This window comes from Onychostoma macrolepis, chromosome 04, assembly GCF_012432095.1.
Source record: "Onychostoma macrolepis isolate SWU-2019 chromosome 04, ASM1243209v1, whole genome shotgun sequence".
Taxonomy (NCBI): Eukaryota; Metazoa; Chordata; class Actinopteri; order Cypriniformes; family Cyprinidae; genus Onychostoma; species Onychostoma macrolepis.
Genome location: NC_081158.1, coordinates 12,914,244 through 12,936,052, shown reverse-complemented (window position 1 = coordinate 12,936,052; position 21,809 = coordinate 12,914,244). Strand labels below are relative to the sequence as shown.

Here is a 21,809-nt window from a genome sequence, read left to right as displayed (position 1 = left end):
AGCACAAACTGGAATGTTATTTGGCCCTAAATCGAGAATCTACCTGAGCACCGTGAGTGATGTGAGACTCAGGAAAACACTGACGATGTACAGACTCAATGAACACAGTCTGGCCGTAGAGTCGGGCCGGCGCATATAGACCTGGCTCTCTCGTGAGGACAGACTCTGCTCACACTGCATCCTGGGAGTGACGGAGACGGAGCTGCACTTCCTCACAGAATGCACAAAATATAAAGATACCAAGAAGCCAAATGTTCTAATAGCTGCAAGATTTGTAGCATCTTGTCACCTCTCTCAGCCAGAGAGAAACAAACAGCCAATAAACACACACCCATTAGACCTACACACATGTATATAATATATACAATGTTCAAATTTCTAAGTTCAGTTGTTACATGATTTCTGTAGTACAATCCTATATTTATTATTACAATTCTTTATTTATTTTATTAATACTATTATTTTATTTATTTTTTGCTAAATCTAGCCATGTGTTTATATAATATTGCCTTTTTTTATTTAGTTTCATTATTACTATTATTTTCTCTAGGCTTTACTAATGTTCAGATATTCTAAATCATTTTCTATGTTGTTTTAATGCTTTGGCAATACAAAATGTATGTTTTGTCATGCCAATAAAGCTTTCTGAATTGAATTGAATTGAAATGAGAGAGAGAGAGAGAGAGAGAGAGAGATATTCAACAGGACTTTTATTTTGATATGGCGATGTGACGCCATATTGCTGCGTCGCACTCCTGCTTTTGTTTCAGCTGAAGAAAGGTTTGTGGTCTTAATCATAAAGTGTTTAAATTGATACAACGCGTTCAGTATACGTTGTTGTTTTCACAAGTGTTGTAAAGTTAATTAAATGTTATTAAATGTGACATTGTAATACTTTAACATTAATGAACGTTATTTTGTCTGAGTACAGTGCATCCACACGAGTGACAGAAAAGGTGTCTCGTTTTGCTCCCTGTGTAGTGAACCATATTATCTTAAACACGATTTAATTCAGTGATGGGAGAATTATTATTTTTTTTTTCGAAACTGCTGTTCAAAACGAGAACAACAGACATGTGTAACTGACTTTTACAAACAATAATATATTTTTTGTAAAATGTAATCTGTTAAATGAAATGTAGTAATAAATAATATGAATTGTGTAATTTGTATTCTTTGATTAATTTGCTCAATTATTGTTTGTTGTTAAAATTTGAGTGTTTTTGGCTAATCAGACCATTTAAGGCAATTACCCATCACTCTGACTGACTCTCTTACCAGTGCACTGACTATACTGAACTAGGGAGCTGATTGAGACGCTAGCCAGAGATTTAGTTTGCATCTATTTATCATTCAGTTAATTATATCAGTCGCGTCCAAACACACAGAAAAACTCCTGGGGCCTGTTTCATAAAACAGGTTTACCAAATAAGCCAGGTTTATTTCAGTTAGTCTGATTTATTGCCAGTTGATTTGGTTCAAAATAAGTCAGACTAACTGAAATAAGCCCAGCTTATTTGGTAAACTTGTTTTATGAAACATGCCCCAGGTGAATCAACTGAGATCCACAAGACACACTATTATAAAGATGGTGTTTATTAAAGAGGAGAGTGAAGACATGAAGATTGAAGAAGCATTTCCGAGTTAAATATGAAGATACCGGGCAACAAACAGAGATGACATTTATTAAAGAGGAGTGAAGACAAGATGATTGAAGAAGCATTCAGAGTCAAACATGAAGATGGGTCATTCTACAGAAACGTCCACTTTTGGTATGGCAAGATGTCTTCATTTATTTCTTTTTTTAACATTTAAATTTAGACCACATTATTAGATTACCTTTTGACTTTATGAATGCATATACATGACAGCTTAATTTTTTTTTTTTTAAGCTTTTTTGTGCAATTATTTCAAGACCACATTTATAATTTTTTTGTCACTGGTGTTACCTTCTTTAGCAATATTAAAAGTTTTTTTTTTTTTCAGCACGTAGTCAGAGTTACAGAAAAATAATGAAAACGCACGAAATAAGGAGATTGTTTTTTTATTTTTTTTTATTTATGTGACAAACAAAAACAGTACAGTAACACAGCACAGTAACACCAGTGACATACATAAGACCTGATATACTGATCTTCACTGGTGTTATCCATAAAGAAGGTAACACCAGTGACCATTTTCATGAAAAATGCATTTTACAAAATGTCTGCTGCAAGGTATCAAACCACATGTTGTCAGCCATGGTATACTCACTAAATTAATTAGTTTAAACTATTTGTATTATAGTTTTTTTTTTTTTCATTTAATAATGGTCATACCAGTATTTATATGTTACAGGTTTATATGTATTTATTGTTAAAATAACAATAAATAGGTCGTACCAGTGAGGTCAACTAAAAGCATCATATGAAATCACGAGATAAATGAGAATTTCTGATAACTGAAAAGAAACCGTGGACTAAACATGGGCCTTTTTTCATAGATGTTTAGAAAATAGGAAGGAGGAAGTTTAGTGATGTCATCAGTGTGATTCTTGTTTTTGTTGTTGTTGTTTTTTCCAAAATAAAATACTTTTGTTAAGCGGTAACACCAGTTACACAACTCCAGGGGACCACTATTTTCATTATATATTTTATAATATTTATTTGGCATTTTGTTTTTTTTATGCCATTTATATCATATATTTGATAGTTATGAATAGACTTTTGTATTTTACATGGTAGAAAATCCTGTTTTTGACGTCAAAATAAAGCACTTGACTGCTGTACATGGCTGTGGGGATGAGCAGTTCTGTGGTGCTTGGAATTCTTTATAATTAATAAAAAAATAATAATGCCACATTGATGGCTCAGGAAGGTGTAATTGTTTAAATAACATATTGTTTCATTTTAAAATATACAAAAATTGTAACCCTAATGTGTATTTTAATTGTAATATTTCTGTAAAGTCTAGGGACAGAAAAGTGGACGTTTCTGTAGAATGACCCAGATACTGAGGAACAAACAGGTTGGTTTTCATTCTGAAAGCTGAACTATTTTGTCTTCTGCATTTTCTTGATTCATTTGCCATTTGCAGGTGTTTTTGTACACTTTCTGGCCTCCCGCAGCTTTCTCTCCTTTCTTTTTTGAAAATATTTCAGCTTCATTTATTTTTTTTTTCTTCAAGTGGTGTTATAACATTAGGAAGATTTCTATATCTGAACTGTTTTACTGCTCTGGTTTAAACTAAATAACAAATAACTGTTTAAATACGTATTTGTATGTCTCTTAAATGATTTAGATTTTTTTATGGAAATAAATATGATTAAATTACATCCATTTTACAAAGAGCAAAAGAACAAAGCATGAATAACATGATATCTGTTAACTGTAGATGGTTGATCCACTACAAGATATGACAAGTGTCCGTCTTGGCCAAGTGCAGTCAGGGGTATCTACAGCCTGGAGCAATGGGTGTGCCGAAAGAATAGGGCTGGGTAAAAATATCGATATCTCGATTTTAATCGATTCTCATTTTTATGAAACGATATTGATTCTTAAATTCCAAGAATCGATTAGTCTAGGCTGTTTTCAGTTAATGGACGGTGCATTGAAGGGCACCTCCCATCCAATAAATCGGAATAAGCAGGGCTGGAAGGGTTACTTTTAAAATGTATTCCGTTGCAGTTACAAATTACTTCATTAAAAAAGTGGTCTGTAATGTAATCCAAGTACAACAGTATGAAAGTAATGTAATCTGATTACTTTTGGATTCCTTTAAGTCATATGTATATAAAGTCAAAAAAGCAATGTCAAAGTACTTTTAATTATGACTTTAAAATTAAAATAGTAAAAACTATTTGAAACTATTACAAATCGTGTCATGTTTCACCATCTAGATCTTACAGCCCGTATATATTTTTATATAAAAGGCTATGCAGACATCTAGTGGCTATACAATTTAGTGTTAGTTTTATTTTTTTTATTTCTTTAACATGTACAAGGAAAAAAGAAATATGGTTTATACAACAACAAAAATACACCATATACATATTAGTCTATTTTAAAATAAGGTCACATGTTGAAATGTATGTGAAATGCTGTGATCTTTATTTATTTTATTGATCCGGGGTGTGGGGACTCTCGTGTTAATAGTACAATTTCATGATTGTGTTTTTTCCAAACTTTACTCTTATTTTTGATTATACCACCCATTTGGGGGTATAAATTTACTGAAAACAGAACACTTGTTTATCAGTGCTTGTAAGGACATGGTTGTAATTCCTGAACGCTTTTGAATACAGACCTAAGGTTGGTCTCTTTTTAAAGAAGACACACAGCATATTTTATTATTCTATTTTATTATATCAAATAGTTTATAAAATGTTGCACTCTAAAATTGCTATAAAATCAAAGCCATGTGTTTAACAAAGTTATGTTCCAAATTTGAAGTTGATATAACAAAAATTGTGATTCTTGCGAGATGTTGTTTGGGCACTATACCAAAAATAACCATTTGATTTTTTTTTTTTTTTTATTAATTTCTTTATATGCAGTTTTCTGCATCAAATCAATCCATTTCTGTCACAATATCACTTCTATTACAAAACAGTCACCAAATATGGATCCTTGACTGTCAGACCTTTCCAATGATATGTTTTGTCAAGATTACAAAAAGATTAATAAGAAATACAAGAAAATTTTCAAAGACTACAGGCAGTCATTGACTGCAAAGGATTTTCATCCAAGTATTAAAATTGTGCTTATGTTTACAATTATGGCACTTTGTCCAAATACTGAAAATGAAAATGGAGGTACTTTGATTAAAATGGCTGTAACTCCTAAATGGTAAATGTTATGTTTTTGTGGAACCTCTTAAAATAAAGCTAAAAGTCTGCACTTCATTTCAAATCCATTGTGTATAAAGGCAAAAGCACAAAAACTCAGTCAGTGACCAAATACTTCCGGACCTGACTGTATGTGTATACAGTCATGTGAAAAAGTTAGGACACCCTATTGAATTTTAGCACACTCTTCTTTACAACGTTTGCTCCAGTTTATTATTGTTTGTGGGTATTTGTTTATGCACAGCTCTCGCCACAGCATTTCAGTCAGGATGAGCTCTGGACTATGATTGGGCTATTGCAACCCCTTGATTATTTTCTTTTCATCCGTTCTGTTGTAGATTTGCTGGTGTGCTTGGGATCATTGTCCTGTTGCATGACTCAGTTTTGGCCAAGCTTTAGCTGTCAGATCGAATGGCATCACATTTGACTCTAGAATACTTTGAGTCGACTGTGAACTCCTCTGTATACCAATGACTGTGAGGTGCCCAGGTTCTTTGGCTACAAAACAAGCCCAAAATCATCAGCCCTCCAACATGCTTGACTTTTGGTATGAGGTGTTTGTGCTGATATGCTCTTTAGGATTTCACCAAATGTGGTGCTGTGCATTATGGCAAAACATCTTCTCTTTGCTTTCATCTGTTCAAAAAACTAGAAGTCTTACGGATTTTTCAAATTTAACTTTGCAAACCTAAACCGTGCTGCCATGTTTTTTTAGGTAGAAGAGGCTTTCTTCTGCCGAGCCTTCCAAACATACCATTATTTTCCCATATTTTTCTAATGGTGCTGTCATGAACTTTATTATTTAAAATGTTAACTGAGGCCTGTAGAGTCTGAGGTGTAGTTCTTGGGTCGTCTGCCATTTAACATGGTCTGATCTTGGGGTGAATTTCCTGGGACGTCCACTCCTGGGAGGATTGGGGTCTGTTTTAAATGTGTTCCACTTGTGAATTATCTTCATCACTGTGGAATGATGGGCTTCTGTTTGTTTGCAAATGGCTGTATTACTCTTCCCAGATTGATGGCAGCAACAATTGCTTCTCTAAGATCATTCCTGATGTCTTTTCTCTTTGGCATTGTTAACACACACCTGAAGGCTCCAGACTAGCAAACAGCTAAAACTTCTGCTTTTATAGAGGTGCTCACACTTGCTGATGATCAGTTAATCAAAGGCATTTGATTAGCAGTGTCTGATTGCTACTTACCCTCTTAACTTCTGTTAACAGTAAGGGTGTCCTAAATTTGTCACACATGGCTTTTCCATTTTGGCATTATTTCTGTTAAATAAATAATGAAACGGTGCAATATGTCGTGTTGTTGTTCATCTGAGGTTATATTTTCCAAAATTTAAAACCTGCCAAGGACCAGATTTTTTCTTTTTCTTCTTCTATGCCCTGATACAGAAAACCGTGGAATTCATTAGGGTGTCCTAACTTTTTCACATGACCGCATATAGTAACAGTTTATTCTCTGTGGCACGAAAACATATACACGTATAAAAGGCAGAGGACCTATTACTGAGCCTAGTGGCACTCCATGCTTGTTTGATGAGATGTCTCCACATTTACACAATGGGAAGTGGTAGCAGTCAGATATATGAAACACAAACCATGCTTATACTTGTGTAGCAAATTAGCTTAAAAGGGAATTGCATATAAATAATTACAATTAATTATGATTAATTACAATTATTTATATCGGCTGACAGTGATAACTGTAGCAGAATTAAATTGCCATTGACTGATCTGGTCGTCCAGCATATCAACTCTAAGAAAGGATATTCTCAAGCTAGAATGTCATGATCTATATTGTATTGTCAGAAGATCTAATAGCACCCAAGGAAATGTATAAAGTCATGATTATATGCCAAAAACTGGTCATTTGTAACTTTAATAAACAGTTTCTGTACAATGATGGGGCATAAATCCTGACGTAAATTGTTCACAAATACAATATCTCTGAACATAGCTGAGAGGACAATATTTTCTATAATATTTTACACTTAAATGGCAAATTTGAGATGTATATAATTAACCAGTTCTCCTGAGTCAAGCATTTTCATAAGGGGTTTGAGAACTGCCAGCTTGAAAAATATTTGGGACATTTCCTAAAGGAAGCAAAACGTTAACCGTATCGTGAAGAGGATTACAGGCAACACCTATTTCTCTGGCTTAGTGGATATCTAGCTATACATGTTGTTGATTTTTATGCTATACATGTATAAATTTATTGATGTTTGTTGCTCTGTGCCATTCAGATGGCACATTAACTTGATTGGTCTCTTTTTGCTTTAGACCTGATACCACTAAAAAAGGAGAGTCAACAACTGAATGAAATGGAAGACAAAAATAATTATAAGAAACATCGCTCTAAAAAGACTTATTCAAAAAAAAGAGCTCAGAAGACAAGATATAGAAGTAATTTCACCTGCCAGGAATGTGGAAAGAGTTTCACTACAAAAGGAAACCTTGACTCCCATATGAGAATTCATACTGGAGAAAAGCCTTACAACTGCCAAGAATGTGGAAAGAGTTTCACTACAAAAGGAAACCTTGACATCCATATGAGAATTCATACTGGAGAAAAGCCTTACACCTGCCAAGAATGTGGAAAGAGTTTCACTACAAAAGGAAACCTTGACATCCATATGAGAATTCATACTGGAGAAAAGCCTTACAACTGCCAACAATGTGGAAGGAGTTTTACTACAAAAGGAAACCTTGACGCCCATATGCGAATTCACACTGGAGAAAAGCCTTACACCTGCAAACAGTGTAGAAAGAATTTCACCAAAAAAGGAAACCTTGACGCTCATATGAGAATTCACACTGGAGAAAAGCCTTACACCTGCAAACAGTGTGGAAAGAATTTCACCAAAAAAGGAAACCTTGACGCTCATATGAGAATTCACACTGGAGAAAAACCTTATACCTGCAAACAGTGTGGAAAGAATTTCACCAAAAAAGGAAACCTTGATGCTCATATGAGAATTCACACTGGAGAAAAGCCTTATACCTGCAAACAGTGTGGAAAGAGTTTCACTAAAAAAGGAAACCTTGACGCTCATATGAGAATTCACACAAGAAAGAAGCGTTAACACATTGGTCTCACACTCGATTCCTGGAGGGCCACAGTGCTGCACAGTTTAGGTCCAACCCTAATCAAACACACATGATCCAGCTAATCAAGCTCTTCAGGATTACTAGAAACGTCCAAGCAGGTGTGAGTTGGAGTTAAATTATGCAGAGCTGTGGCCCTCCAGGAGTTGAGTTTGAGACCACTTCCTTAAAGGGTTACTCCACCCCAAAATGAAAATGTTGTCATTAATCACTTACCCCCATGTCGTTCCAAACCCATAAAAGCTTTGTTCGTCTTCGGAACACAATTTAAGATATTTTTGAATGAAAACCGGGAGGCTTGTGACTGTCCCTTTGTCTGCCAAACAATTAACACTGTCAAGGCACAGAAAAGTATAAAAAACATCGTCAGAATGTGTGGTTCAACCGTAATGTTACGAAGCTACGAGAATACTTTTTGTACGCAAAGAAAAAAAAAACAGTTTGCACCATTTTGGAGAATATCCGCTGGACGTAAACTGCGTAAGCTTTTCTGTGTCAGCCACACCACAAGGATACGCTGTTGTTGTTCAAATCAAAGCGTAAACAAATGAAGAAAATGTATCATTCTAGGGGCCTTTAATAAAGCAAATCTCTCCCGTGAACTGCCAAAATACAGACAGCATGTTACATGTCCCACCAGAGAGTAATATACTGGATCACTGTTACACAGCAATAAAGGATGCATATCACTCTGTCCCACGAGCAGCTTTATGACTCTCTGATCACGGTTTAGTTTATCTCATACCAACCTGCAAGCAGAAACTGAAATCAGCTAAACCTGTATTAAGGACTGTAAAAAGATGGACTAATGAAGCAGAGTGGGAATTACAAGCCTGTTTCTCTCACTGATTGGACTGTTTTTGAAGCTGCTGCCACCGATCTGGGCGAGCTCACAGAGACTGTAACATCATATATCAGTTTCTGTGAAGATATGTGCATTCCTACCAGGACTCAGTTAACTTACAACAATGACAAACCATGGTTCACTGCAAAGCTTAGCCAGCTCCGTCAGGCCAAAGAAGATTCTTGCAGGAATGGGGACAGAGTCTTGTACAAACAGGCCAAATACACACTGGAAAAGGAGATCAGAGTGGCAAAGAGGAATTATTCCAAAAAGCTACGGATTCAGTTCTCTTCTAGTGACACGGCTTCAGTGTGGAACAGTGTTAATTTTGACAGCAAATTTTGATTTAGTTGTAGTCATAGTCTTTTGACTAAAATGCCATTTAGTTTTAGTCGTATTTTAGTCATCTGAATTGTTTTTAGTTTTAGTCTAGTTTTAGTCGACTAAATCTACAGTAAATTTAGTCAGCTAAAATCGAATGGGTTTAGTTACAGTGCATTTATTAAGCATTTCTCTAAAATTTCTAAACTCATTATATAGGTTTGATATTAAGGTTTTATCATTATAGACTGTGATTTAACTGCGGTGACACACAACATGCCTTTGTTAAAATTAAATAAAACCACTTCGAACAAGAACATGGTCTTTTTAATGAAATACTAATGGTTATATAGGCTAATTATGCATTCTTTATAACAACTTGTTTACCATATTCTTCATTCTTTCAAGCAGACATATTTATTCTATAAATAAATGTAGATTCATCTTTAGGGCTACTAAAGTGATTCAGTCAAGAGCAGTGAGTGATTTTCTGTCTTTCTTTTGTTTGATTAACAATGACTCGGACAATAGTGACTAAATTAGGCTGCTGTCCCTTTAAAACCGAATGCACTGATGCAATGTACTGATACACGTTCTCCCTGCTGTTTACATTCACTTAAGACGTAATCAACTGTGTTTACGTGAATGCTTGTCAAAACATTTTGTGTGTATTTCTCCGTTCATGCGACGTGAAAGAGAACTCACGCGCTGTGAGATGCGCTTTCTCTGTGTGTATGCTTCGGTGTCTGTGCTCAGAAAACCGGACCGAATAAAGTTCTCTCTTGCGTCTTCAGATTTATCCATGTGCCTGCTCTTCTCTTACTCCCACATATTGACATTTTTGAAAGTTTTATGCGCCGTGCAGCAAGTGTATTTTAGCTTATGTCCCGCCGGTTCAGATGTTCGCATCTAACCTCCTATGCAGTAGATTCTTTCTGAATGAATCTCTTCCCAAATCATCCCTCCCTGACATTTTCGTGTCGTTTTTAATTGTTGACGTAAATGTCAGTGGATTTATGTCATAATTTTGTCATTCAAAAAGAGTTTTCGTTCGTTATCGTCTCGTCGTCAGTGAAAAAAAAATGTCGTTGACACAAATTATGATGAACATTGTTCGTCAACGAAATTAACACTGATGTGGAAAGGTCTGAAAGACATCACTAATTACAAGACACCATCCCCCAGCACTGTGGAGAATCAACAACTGGTAGACGATCTGAACGAGTTCTACTGCAGGTTTAAAAAAAACACCATTCACACCTCCTGCAACCCCCCTCTCCCCCCCCCCTCCTGCACTACAGATCAGTGAAGATGTGTGCCAGGTCTTCAGAAAGAACAAGAGAAGAAAGGCACCAGGCCCAGACGGTGTGACACCAGCCTGTCTGAAAACTTGTGCTGACCAGCTGGCCCCCATCTTCACACTGATCTTCAACAGATCACTAGAGCTGTGTGAAGTCCCCTTCATGCTTCAAACGCTCCATCATCATCCCCATCCCAAAGAAACCCAAAATTACTGGACTTAATGGCTGTAACGTCTGTGGCCATGAAAACATTTGAAAGACTGGTTTTGGCTTATCTGAAGGACATCACTGGACCCCCTACAGTTTGCCTACAGAGCAAACAGGTCTGTGGACGATGCAGTCAATATGGGACTGTATTATATTCTGCAGCATCTGGACAGACCAGGGACTTATGTGAGGATCCTGTTTGTAGACTTCAGCTCTGCTTTTAACACCATCCCTTCACTCCTCCTGCCCAAATTAACTCAGCTCTCCGTGCCCACCTCCATCTGTCAGTGGATCACCAGCTTCCTGACAGACAAGCAGCAGCTAGTAAGGCTGGGAAAATTCTCATCCAGCACCCGTACGATCAGCACTGGTGCCCCTCAGGGCTGTGTTCTCTCCCCACTGCTCTTCTCCCTTTACACCAACGACTGCACATCTAAAGACCCCTCTGTCAAGCTCCTGAAGTTTGCAGACGACACACTCATCGGCCTCATCCAGGACGGTGACGAGTCTGCTTACAGACAGGAGGTTAAAGAGCTGGCTATCTGGTGCAGTCTCAACAACCTGGAGCTGAACACGCTCAAAACAGTGGAGATGACCGTGGACTTCAGGAGAAACCCCCCTGCTTTCCCCCCACTCACCATCATGAACAGCACTGTGACTGCAGTGGAGTCATTCAGATTCCTGGGCGCCACAATCTCCCAGGACCTGAAGTGGGACAATCACATTGAGTCCATTGTGAAAAAGGCCCAGCAGAGGTTGTACTTCCTTCGTCAGCTGAGAAAGTTCAACCTGCCACAGGAGCTGCTGAAACAGTTCTACTCCGCCATCATTGAATCCATTCTCTGCGCTTCTATAACTGTCTGGTTCAGCTCAGCAACCAAAACCAAAACCAAGACTACAGAGGGTAGTCCGGACTGCTGAGCGAATCATTGGTACAACCCTCCCCAGTCTCCAAGAACTGTACTCATCCAGAGTGAGCAAAAGGGCCGGCAAAATCACTCTGGACCCCTCACACCCAGCACACTCCCTCTTTGAACTGTTGCCGTCTGGTCAACGCTACAGAGCTCTGAGCACCAGAATGACCAGACACAGGAACAGTTTCTTCCCTCAGGCAATCCATCTCAGGAACACTTGACAATAAACGCAGAACACACAACACTATAATACATTATTTATTTATCACATACTTATTTATATTTCAAATTTGTACATATCATAACTGTACATACATAATTGTCTATATTATATATTGTCTTTTTTTCTATTTTGTATATTATTCTTTTTGTTATCTTTGTCTTGTCGCTGTCATTGTTGCACTGTGGAGCTTCTGTCACTAAAACAAATTCCTCGTATGTGTAAACATACTTGGCAATAAAGCTCATTCTGATCCTGATCTTCTGATTAAGTACACTTAATATAAATACACTAATTAGCACTAACACTTAAATTGATTTTAAGTGTTGTCAGATAAAGTGCTAGAAGTGTTTTACAATTGCATTGCTTAAAAGTGTGCTACAATTGCTTTGTTAGTACACTTTTATATAGTTATTGTAAGTTTGAATTGACTTTATTTAAAATATATTAGTAATGTAATAGTTATAAGTAGTTTCCCAACTGTGCTACTTAAAGGGTTAGTTCACCCAATAATGAAAATTAGTGCATGTTTTACTCACCCTCGAGGCATCCTAGGTGTTATGACTTTCTTCTTTCAGTTGATTACAATCGGAGTTATATTAAAAATTGTCCTGGCTCTTTCAAGCTTTATAGTGGCATGGGCGGGTGTTTTTGTTCAACAGTCCAAAAGTAGTCAAATAAAGCGCATCCATCCATATTAAAACCCGCATCACACGGCTCCGGGGGGTGAGTAAAGGCCTCCTGTAGCAAATCGATGGGTTTTTGTAAGAAAAATATCCATATAGAAAACGATAAAAAAACAGGGAGTGAATGGAAGCTGGTGAGCTACTCAGGGAGGACATCAAATTTCAGAGAGAGACAGAGGAGAGAAGAGCACTTGAGAGAATGGTTAAATAATAATTTTTTTTTTTTTTTGTGATGCAAGTTAAAATTGAAGTTGTCTATGTTATTCTTTTTGTAATGTAATTTATTTGTAAATGAACCTGAATACTTTCTGTACATTTTGTATTTATGGTCATGCATGTTCACGTGTACATTTTTTTTTTTTTTGTCCTGCAAATATTTTTTTACACATTAGTTCTATATGTTACTCAAAGTACTTTTTACAACATAACTTAGGTTTAACATCAGAAAAACAACCTAATTTTTAAGCCCAGCCCTGCAAACCCACGGCAAACTGCATCTAGGTCTTTTGGGGTCATCAGGAGGTGAATCACTTGGCGAATGGCCAGCACCTCCTCAGTGACTTGGTGGACAATGCGGTAGACAGTGGCATGTCAAACACTCCGGAGACAACTCTGTATGATTTACCACTGGCCAGACAGAAGAGAAACACCATGGTCTCGATTGTAGCACCCCATCCGTGTTGCCGTTCACTTCTCAGAAGATCCAGCAGCACTGTCAGGGCCTCCCTGTTCAGACAAAAACAGTTAAAAAAAAAACCTGTACTCGCCTTAAATTTGTTCCAAACCTGTATTATCTTGCATACTCCAATAGACTTCAGGTATTGAGAGTAAAAGTAAAGTATGTACAGTATTGTTCTGAAAACAATTTATATTCTGTACTATTTTTTTCCCTATAGTTCATATATGCCTAATGGCAATTTTATGATTTTTTTTAATATACTACACATTTTATTTAACATTTTTATCACAGAATATATTATAGAAAATATATTTTATAGTTTCTATGGCTATTGTAATAAATGCTATGTCACTTAGCACTGCAACATCCAGATACATTATTTATTACCTGGAGATGTCTTGAAAAACACACATAATGTTGCATGCATGCAATTGCAATTTTCTTTACATTTTTTTTGTTAAGCTCATCTACAGCGATAGCTGGATGCCTTTGTCCATATTAGGGATTTCCTGGAACATCATAAATGATGAGTCATTTTGGACTTTCTGCATGAGTGCGCTTCGAGTATGATAATCATGTACGCCCAGCAGGATTTTTTTATAGAAAGATTGAAAATACTGGAAAATATTTAAACGGGATGTTAGCGGGATAGAAAGGTACAATACGGGAGAATCCCAGAAAAATGGGAGGGTTGACAGGTATCCCTCTTGCACTGTTGCTATGCGACAGGAACGGTAACTGGGAACCCCTGGTGGCGCAATTAGGAAATCCTTCAAAGTGCGCACCCTTAACTTTGGGATGCAGCTTGTGTGTGTGCGCGCACACCTCTGCTGATAAGCTGATCAGCAGCAGCTGTGGCTCATCAGTTACTCTATTTAATTCCCTTGCTTCTTTCACTGTGTTGTCAGATTGTTGGTTTTTGTGTAGTCTTATCCTAGAAGCTCTCTCTTCTTGGCCTTGTTCCTCGTTCCTGCACTGGGATAAAAAAAAAAAATAGGCAGCGGCTATTTGCACTGTAAATTTTTGCTAATATTTGCAAGTGTAAATAGCAATTAGATTCTATTTACACTAGTATAAATAGCAGAAAATCTTGCTATTTTAACACTTATTGCAAATAGTGGCAATTATCTGCACCTCAGTATTGTAGTACATTATAAAACAGTATGCAATAATAACGTAGTGTAAATGTATCATTTTAAATCAAATGATTAAATGGATGCCACGTTATTGGGACAATAAAGCCCTCCCTACACCTACCCTAACCTTACCCGATAGTTTATTTTCAACTTTTTGATTATTTCCTTAATTTTTATTGAAAATAAATGCTTTTCCGATGCAATATGAGATTTGAAAAGGGAGAAAACAAGTTTGGCAAAAGGTGGGTTCGAACTCAGGTCAATCACTTTACAAAGCATGCATCTTACCATCTATGCCACTGAAACTTATGTTCAACGAGCGTCTTTTTTCAGTGTTGACTATCCCAATCACACGTTGGTGGGTGGAGTTAGTGTAAATACAGGTGCATCTCAATAAATTAGAATGTCGTGGAAAAGTTCATTTATTTCAGTAATTCAACTCAAATTGTGAAACTCGTGTATTAAATAAATTCAGTGCACACAGACTGAAGTAGTTTAAGTCTTTGGTTCTTTTAATTGTGATGATTTTGGCTCACATTTAACAAAAACCCACCAATTCACTATCTCAACAAATTATAATATGGTGACATGCCAAACAGCTAATCAAGGTTTTTAATCAAAGGTTTCCTGAGCCTTCAAAATGGTCTCTCAGTTTGGTTCACAAGGCTACACAATCATGGAGAAGACTGCTGATCTGACAGTTGTCCAGAAGACAATAGGCTTGTTTGAGACGAGCAAAATCTGCGCAGAACTGATCACCGCGAGATGCATGCCGGTTAGAAAAGTGTCCGAGTTACGTCCGCCTTGCTCTGATGTCATGCTGACGTGTGCCAAAAAACTCTCGCGGCGGCGAGGCGGCTGTGTCGGATTGAGCAGTCGCGCGCAGTTGCTCTCCACCGACTGCGCTGATCAAAGCATGATGGGAAACGACTGACTGATGACACAGCTTAATGCTCATTGGTTCAGACAACCGTGATGCTGCCTTCTCTTCTAAAATGTTTTATTTTTTTAAATCTGATTTCATGCTATTATGTATTTAAATTGTGCATGAATATTCCCAAACACTATAGTGCGATCTCTGTGTGAGATGTGATTGTTGTCATATTTTCTATAAAAATCTAAAATACATGTTTGAATTAAAATAAAAATGGAGGATAAATATGCCTTTCGTATGGAATTAAATAGCAAGCACTTTGAGTGTCTTGTTCATCATATTTATATTCATATAAAAGCAACAGAACTGAAATTATATCATGTTTATCAGCAGCACAGCATATGATTGAGAATAACGCGATATCTGCCTTTGATCTCATTTGGTCTCGTTCCACTTCGAGAGCTCTGAACTGTCTGTCTTGACTGCGCTTATTTCACTCCTCCCCTCACTGCAGCCACCTGCTCTCGCCTACATTTCAGGCAAGGCGAGGCGCGGCGCATCTCAAACAAGCCTAATCATTGACACCCTTCACAAGGAGGGTAAGCCACAAACATTCATTGCCAAAGAAGCTGGCTGTTCACAGAGTGCTGTATCCAAGCATGTTAACAGAAAGTTGAGTGGAAGGAAAAAGTGTGGAAGAAAAAGAGAAAAAGATGCACAACCAACCGAGAGAACCGCAGTCTTATGAGGATTGTCAAGCAAAATCGATTCAAGACTGAGGCTGGGGTCAAGGCATCAAGAGCCACCACACACAGTGGCTACAGTTTACCAATAAATTTTGGAGCACTTCATGCTTCCTTCTGCTGACCAGCTTTTTAAAGATGCTGATTTCATTTTCCAGCAGGATTTGGCACCTGCCCACACTGCCAAAAGCACCAAAAGTTGGTTAAATGACCATGGTGTTTGTGTGCTTGACTGGCCAGCAAACTCACCAGACCTGAACCCCATAGAGAATCTATGGGGTATTGTCAAGAGGAAAATGAGAAACAAGAGACCAAAAAATGCAGATGAGCTGAAGGCCACTGTCAAAAAAACCTGGGCTTCCATACCGCCTCACCAGTGCCACAAACTGATCACCTCCATGCCAAGCCGAATTGAGGCAGTAATTAAAGCAAAAGGAGCCCCTACCAAGTATTGAGTACATATACAGTAAATGAACATACTTTCCAGAAGGCCAACAATTCACTAAAAATGTTTTTTTTTTATTGGTCTTATGAAGTATTCTAATTTGTTGAGATTGGTGGGTTTTTGTTAAATGTAGCCAAAATCATCACAATTAAAAGAACTAAAGACTTAAACTACTTCAGTCTGTGTGCACTGAATTTATTTAATACACGAGTTTCACAATTTGAGTTGAATTACTGAAATAAATGAACTTTTCCACGACATTCTAATTTATTGAGATGCACCTGTAGTCTCTGCCAACAAGGCGGGCTATTTGCACTTAGTGTAAATAGACACTCCGTAAAAAATCTTAAACCAAACTAAAGCTGGGCTATCTTGTACCCTCTCGCACAAGTGCGCGACAATCTGTGTCTGTTGTTGTTGCAGTCGCCACTCTTTTTTATTAAGTACAATAATTCTGATATAAAAAGAAATCTCAAATGACAACAATCTTGATCAATAATCACAATTACAATTTTGAGCAAAATAATTATCAGTTTAACCATTATGTTTAACTGTTTTTGATGTTCACTGGCTAAAACTACACTAAAATTCCCAGACTTATAATCAACTAAAACTTGAAAAAACAATAAAGAAAAAACAGGATAGGATGACTACATATGATGTAAAAACCACAAAAGACATTTGACAAAGACTAAGAAAAAATGTAATAATACCTGACAAAACTAACACTAGTTTGTATGGTTAATATTTGGGGTGTAATGATGCACTGCGAGCCGAAAATCGATTTAAATGTGTGACTATTCAAATCAGTTGAGATGCTAAACAAATCGAGATACAGTTAGGGGTAGGAGTTTATATGATATGTGAAATGGCTTATTCAGGACAGTACTAAATAAAAAATAACTATAAAAAATAACAATTTTCATGATCCCTCTTGTTTTGTTTCAATTATTAACAATTTGCGCATTCTGCAAGGGGTATGTAAACTTATGAGCACAACTGTAGTGTCTAAATGTATGTTATGCAATGTTAACTTGTTTATACTTGATAATTTACTTTTAGCTTTCTGTTTTTTTAATTCATTTTCACATTTGTAGTCACTGTTGAAAGCTTCTTGTGAAGTGGCAACAATACTACAAACTATGCAAAATACATTGCTAAACAAGAGATCTCATCTGTGCTGTATTATTTTCCAAGGCTGAAACCGACAGCTCTGATGACAGCTGCTTTGAGGTTGACATGCCTGTTGAAGGGGTCTACCAGTCATCAGGTCCTGCTTCTGAAGAGAATGTGACCATTGACTTGAATGACCAGTCTTCCACACAAAACTCGGTGAGTGCCTTCTTTGACTTGGTTCAATTCTTATCTAGCACTTTTGGTCTTTGTCTAATGTACATTTACTTAATTTCTTCTTAGTTTTCAGTTCACAGCATTACTTTTCAGTCCTCCACCAGAGTTCAGTCCCCCACAAGAGCTGAATTCTCCGCCAGTTCCATTGGTGCTCAGTCCTCCACCAGTTCCATTGGTGCTCAGTCCTCCGCCAGAGTTCAGTCCCCCACAAGAGCTGAATTCTCTGCCAGTTCCATCGTTGCGCAGTCCTCCACCAGAGTTCAATTCTCCACCAGTTCCATTGGTGCTCAGTCCTCCACCAGAGTTCAATCCCCTACAAGAGCTCAATTCTCCGCCAGTTCCATTGGTGCTCAGTCCTCCGCCAGTTCCATCGGTGCTCAGTCCTCCACCAGAGTTCAGTCCCCCACAAGAGCTCAATTCTCTGCCAGTTCCATCGGTGCGCAGTCCTCCGCCAGTGGCCAGCCTTGCACAAGACATAACTCACAATGGCACAATGACCAGTCCTTCAGATCTACTTCCTGGATGGTGATTATAATACCTACCTTTCCCTTATTCGGGCAGCGTCTGAAGATGAGGAAGAGGATGAAGATCTTTGCTGTGCCATAATGGCAAGCATTGAGGACCAGACGTGAGTATTATTCAGTTATTCAGTCTAATTCTAATTTAAAATCTAAATTTTAATTGTCAAAATTGTGGACATGAATAAAACCATTACACTACAAAGTACACCATTTCCTTTAGGTGTATTTTCCTTTATTATTGATATTTCAGTTCAGTTGTGATAGGATTCTCAATTATTGAATTTTTTTGATACTTCTTACCATAAATGTTGGTTACACCTTGTTTTTTGATTCATTCCAGTAGTTACATTGTTACTAAACAGAGGATTCAGTCATTGTAACTTCACTTAACAATGTTATTCTCTTCTAAAACTACAAAATTTATATAATTGTAGAATTTGATAAAAAAAAAAAACTTTAACTACAAATAGTTTTATCAGTCTATGGAAAAACATGACAACTCACTAAGTACCTGCAGAGTTTGCACCTTTTTTCAATCAGTCTGATTCAATAGTGATTGGAATACACATTCCCTACCATGCAGCCCTTTTGTGTAACTTGTGATATATTGATATTATTTGATATGTTTTTGTATTGTAATGAATTTTAAATAATAAAACCTGTACTTCTTCAGAAGCCCCCCTGTTGTGGAAATCCCCATCAAGCAAATATTGGAAGAACTTGCAACAAAAATAAACTCCAATCAAACCTGCAAGTTTAATATCAACTGTGCATCTGTGCTGGATGGTGCTGTACGGGGATTTACAAGACTGTCATACAATCCAAATAACAGAATGGTGATCAGGTTTTCTGATGATAAAGGAAAGTATGAAGACGATATTGATCTGGGTGGTCCAAGGCGAGAATTTTTACGGCTACTCCTGGTGGCACTAATGCAGTCATCAATGTTTGAGGGAAAAGAGGACAGTCTCAACTTGGCTCTTGATTCCCAAGGTATACATTATATTTGTGCTGTTTGTTGTACAGATTTGAGAACCTTTCTTCTACATTGCATAATTGTGATTTTAAGGATCTGTGAAGGCTGTTGTATTGACATGTTCTCTAATTTTATGTCAGCAATCAGGGAGGACAGGTATTTCATAGCAGGGAGAGCAGTTGCAGTCAGCCTTGTACATGGAGGACCTGCACCAGGTTGTTTCTCTAAGACCCTATTTGACAGTTTAGTTCAGGGGCCAGACATGTGCATACCTGTCTTGGACGATATAGCTGACTGCGAGCTTTATAATAAAATCAAAAAGGTTTGCTTAAAACTGCAGTATAAACGTTTCATTTACTTATACCATCATGCTTTCTCAGATTTACTTAAAAATGTGTTCCATTATAAAAGCCATAGCTTAGTATAACAATATTGTTTATAGAAAACTTTCTCTGAAATATTTCTAACTTAAATTTGAAATGCACATGCCATTTGCTCACATACAGGTTTCTGAAGCCACAACTCTTGAAGAGCTACAACACTCAACTGAGCCCATTATGGACTACCTTGCCAACGCAGGTTGTCTTAGGCCATTAAGAAGCATTGCCGACAGGGACAGGCTGGTTGAAGACTTACTGATGTTTCAGGTGGTGAATCGTGTTCGTGGACCATTTGAAAGGTTTGTTAGGACTTCAGAAATATACACTGTACATTGGATGAATCTTTTGTACATTTGTTTTAGTCTAATGACAACACTTTATTAAATAATTTTCAGCAATATTAGAATCAAACAGTACTTGTTTAAGCCTTAACTGTAGAATTTAACAGTTTTCAACCGTTGCAGTTTTTACAAGCATTGCCTTAATGCAACATTTGTCAACACTTGTTTATGAGTTCTAATTCAGAACAATCGCAATAAAGCACTTTTACTGTGTTCTAGCCTGTTGTCTTCCCAATAATTGTACAAGTGCCAAAAACAGATCAATTCCATGATTTCCGTCATTTTGTAATGGGTTAAATGTTTCCCGAATGTTTTCCATGGTAGTGTCATTTGGACTGAAAATGTTTTCAGGAACTATTATATTATTCCTGGTCTGTAGTTCAGGATCTGGTCTGTTTTCATTAATGTCAAAATGTTCATCATTGTCCAAAACACCAGCTGTGTTGTTGATTCCAATATGACTAACAATACCCCTGTGCCATAACTGCCGAGGGGTTTGTCCTCTTTCAGTTGAAAGTCCATGATTATTCCACATGTCCCTAAATTTCCTAACTGCGCTCTGGATCCGATACCATCTAACCCTTGTTGGTAATCCAAAGTTTTGAACCCCTTCTTGGAACAAAGACAGAACACTTAATGCTCTATTATTGTTCAGACAGTGGAGATAAATAATGGTGCAGCTATATCCATCAACACACCCGTGGAAAACCAGCCTCCATCTGACCAGTTTATGGTTTCCGTCTATATGCCTGTTAAGAGAGATAATTCATTAGTAGCTTATATTTATATTTTATATTAGTGTTTAATTGTACTGTTCTAATTGTTTTATAATCATGTGGAATAGGAAAATTAACCATCGTTTACTTTAGAGTGTTGCTTACATGATTTTTCCAGGATGATTTATATTATAACGTAAATACATTGAAAAAATATATATATATTTTTTTCATAAATTCTTTAACATTAGTTCATTTTAAGGGATAATTTAATGAAGTTGTCAAATAACTGCTGGACATACCAGAGTTGGTTAGGAGTCTGCACAGAATAAATTCTTCGTAAATAAATAAACGCCTGAGTGACCTTCCAATAGGATCTATCTCATGTAAACTTTGTCTCATCCTCCAACGCTGGATGCGGATGGAGCGAGACCGAAGACTGCCCAGAATATAAGTCTCGCCTGCATTTGGGGTTCTTTGCAAAATCTGTCTGACAAGTGTGTTCAACTCATAGTTAGACAGTTCTGCAAACTCCAACGGTCTGATTCCAAGACGCTGCCTGTGCTGGAACAACGTGCGGCGGTCTATTCTTAATAAGGATGCGATTCCCTGCCAGTTAAACCCAAGCCGCAGAAAATGGCACAGCTGCTCATGCGAAATGTCATATCTCGGACGACCTCTGTGGCCTGTGATAGATGTAGGTGGTGGGACTGCTCCTAGTCTAGCTCCAGCAGGTCTCGAGAATAGTCTTTTGTCCGTGGCTCGTTACGAGGTTATCTAAATCTCGATAAAGTGTGTCTCTCGGCTCTTGCTGTATACGCGTTAGGCACTGTAATGCGGTATTAAAGAAATCGACTGTATCGTCTTCATTGCAACTTGCACAGGCAAATAAAGCACTAACAAACGTCACAGCTATTAAGGTCACTCTGAAATTCATGTCGATCGGCATGAAGAAGACATAATTTGAAGACTTCCTTTTACACTGAAATGCCTTCCGTTTGCACTGAAAAGTTCACGCACATCCACATATGAAATCACTTGCATATATATATGAATGCACGACTAAAGCATACGTCTTTCTTATCTGAATTGTATACGTTAGTGAATTTTATTTTGTATGTATGCGCGAGTGTTTCACGGATGTATATGCGGGCATCGAGTTTATATTTATGTTCGAGTGTTTATAGGTGTATATGCATGGATTTGTGAGTATG

General features: G+C 37.3%; 1 protein-coding gene across 5 annotated transcripts; it reads left to right on the top strand.

Moving 5' to 3' along the window:
* The first annotated feature begins 737 nt into the window (after positions 1-737).
* On the top strand, positions 738-20,030 carry LOC131539436 (gastrula zinc finger protein XlCGF8.2DB-like). 5 transcript variants are annotated; one of them, XM_058774051.1, is made up of 5 exons: positions 748-780; positions 17,509-17,643; positions 17,728-18,289; positions 18,856-19,175; positions 19,299-20,030. In XM_058774051.1, the coding sequence occupies exons 3-5, from the start codon at positions 18,267-18,269 to the stop codon at positions 19,583-19,585; spliced, it is 630 nt and encodes a 209-aa protein (XP_058630034.1). In that variant the 5' UTR covers positions 748-780; positions 17,509-17,643; positions 17,728-18,266; the 3' UTR covers positions 19,586-20,030. The 5 variants fall into 5 exon arrangements, 4 of the variants coding, with proteins under 4 accessions (XP_058630031.1, XP_058630034.1, XP_058630033.1 ...); XR_009270850.1 differs by lacking the exon at positions 748-780 and having other exon boundaries at positions 17,041-17,643; XM_058774050.1 differs by lacking the exons at positions 18,856-19,175; positions 19,299-20,030 and having other exon boundaries at positions 17,728-18,382.
* Positions 20,031-21,809: the final 1,779 nt, after the last annotated feature.

Bases quoted from the DNA above. Each gene is read 5' to 3' on its own strand.
- LOC131539436 (XM_058774048.1), top strand. From the start codon at position 7,158: ATGGAAGACAAAAATAATTATAAGAAACATCGCTCTAAAAAGACTTAT.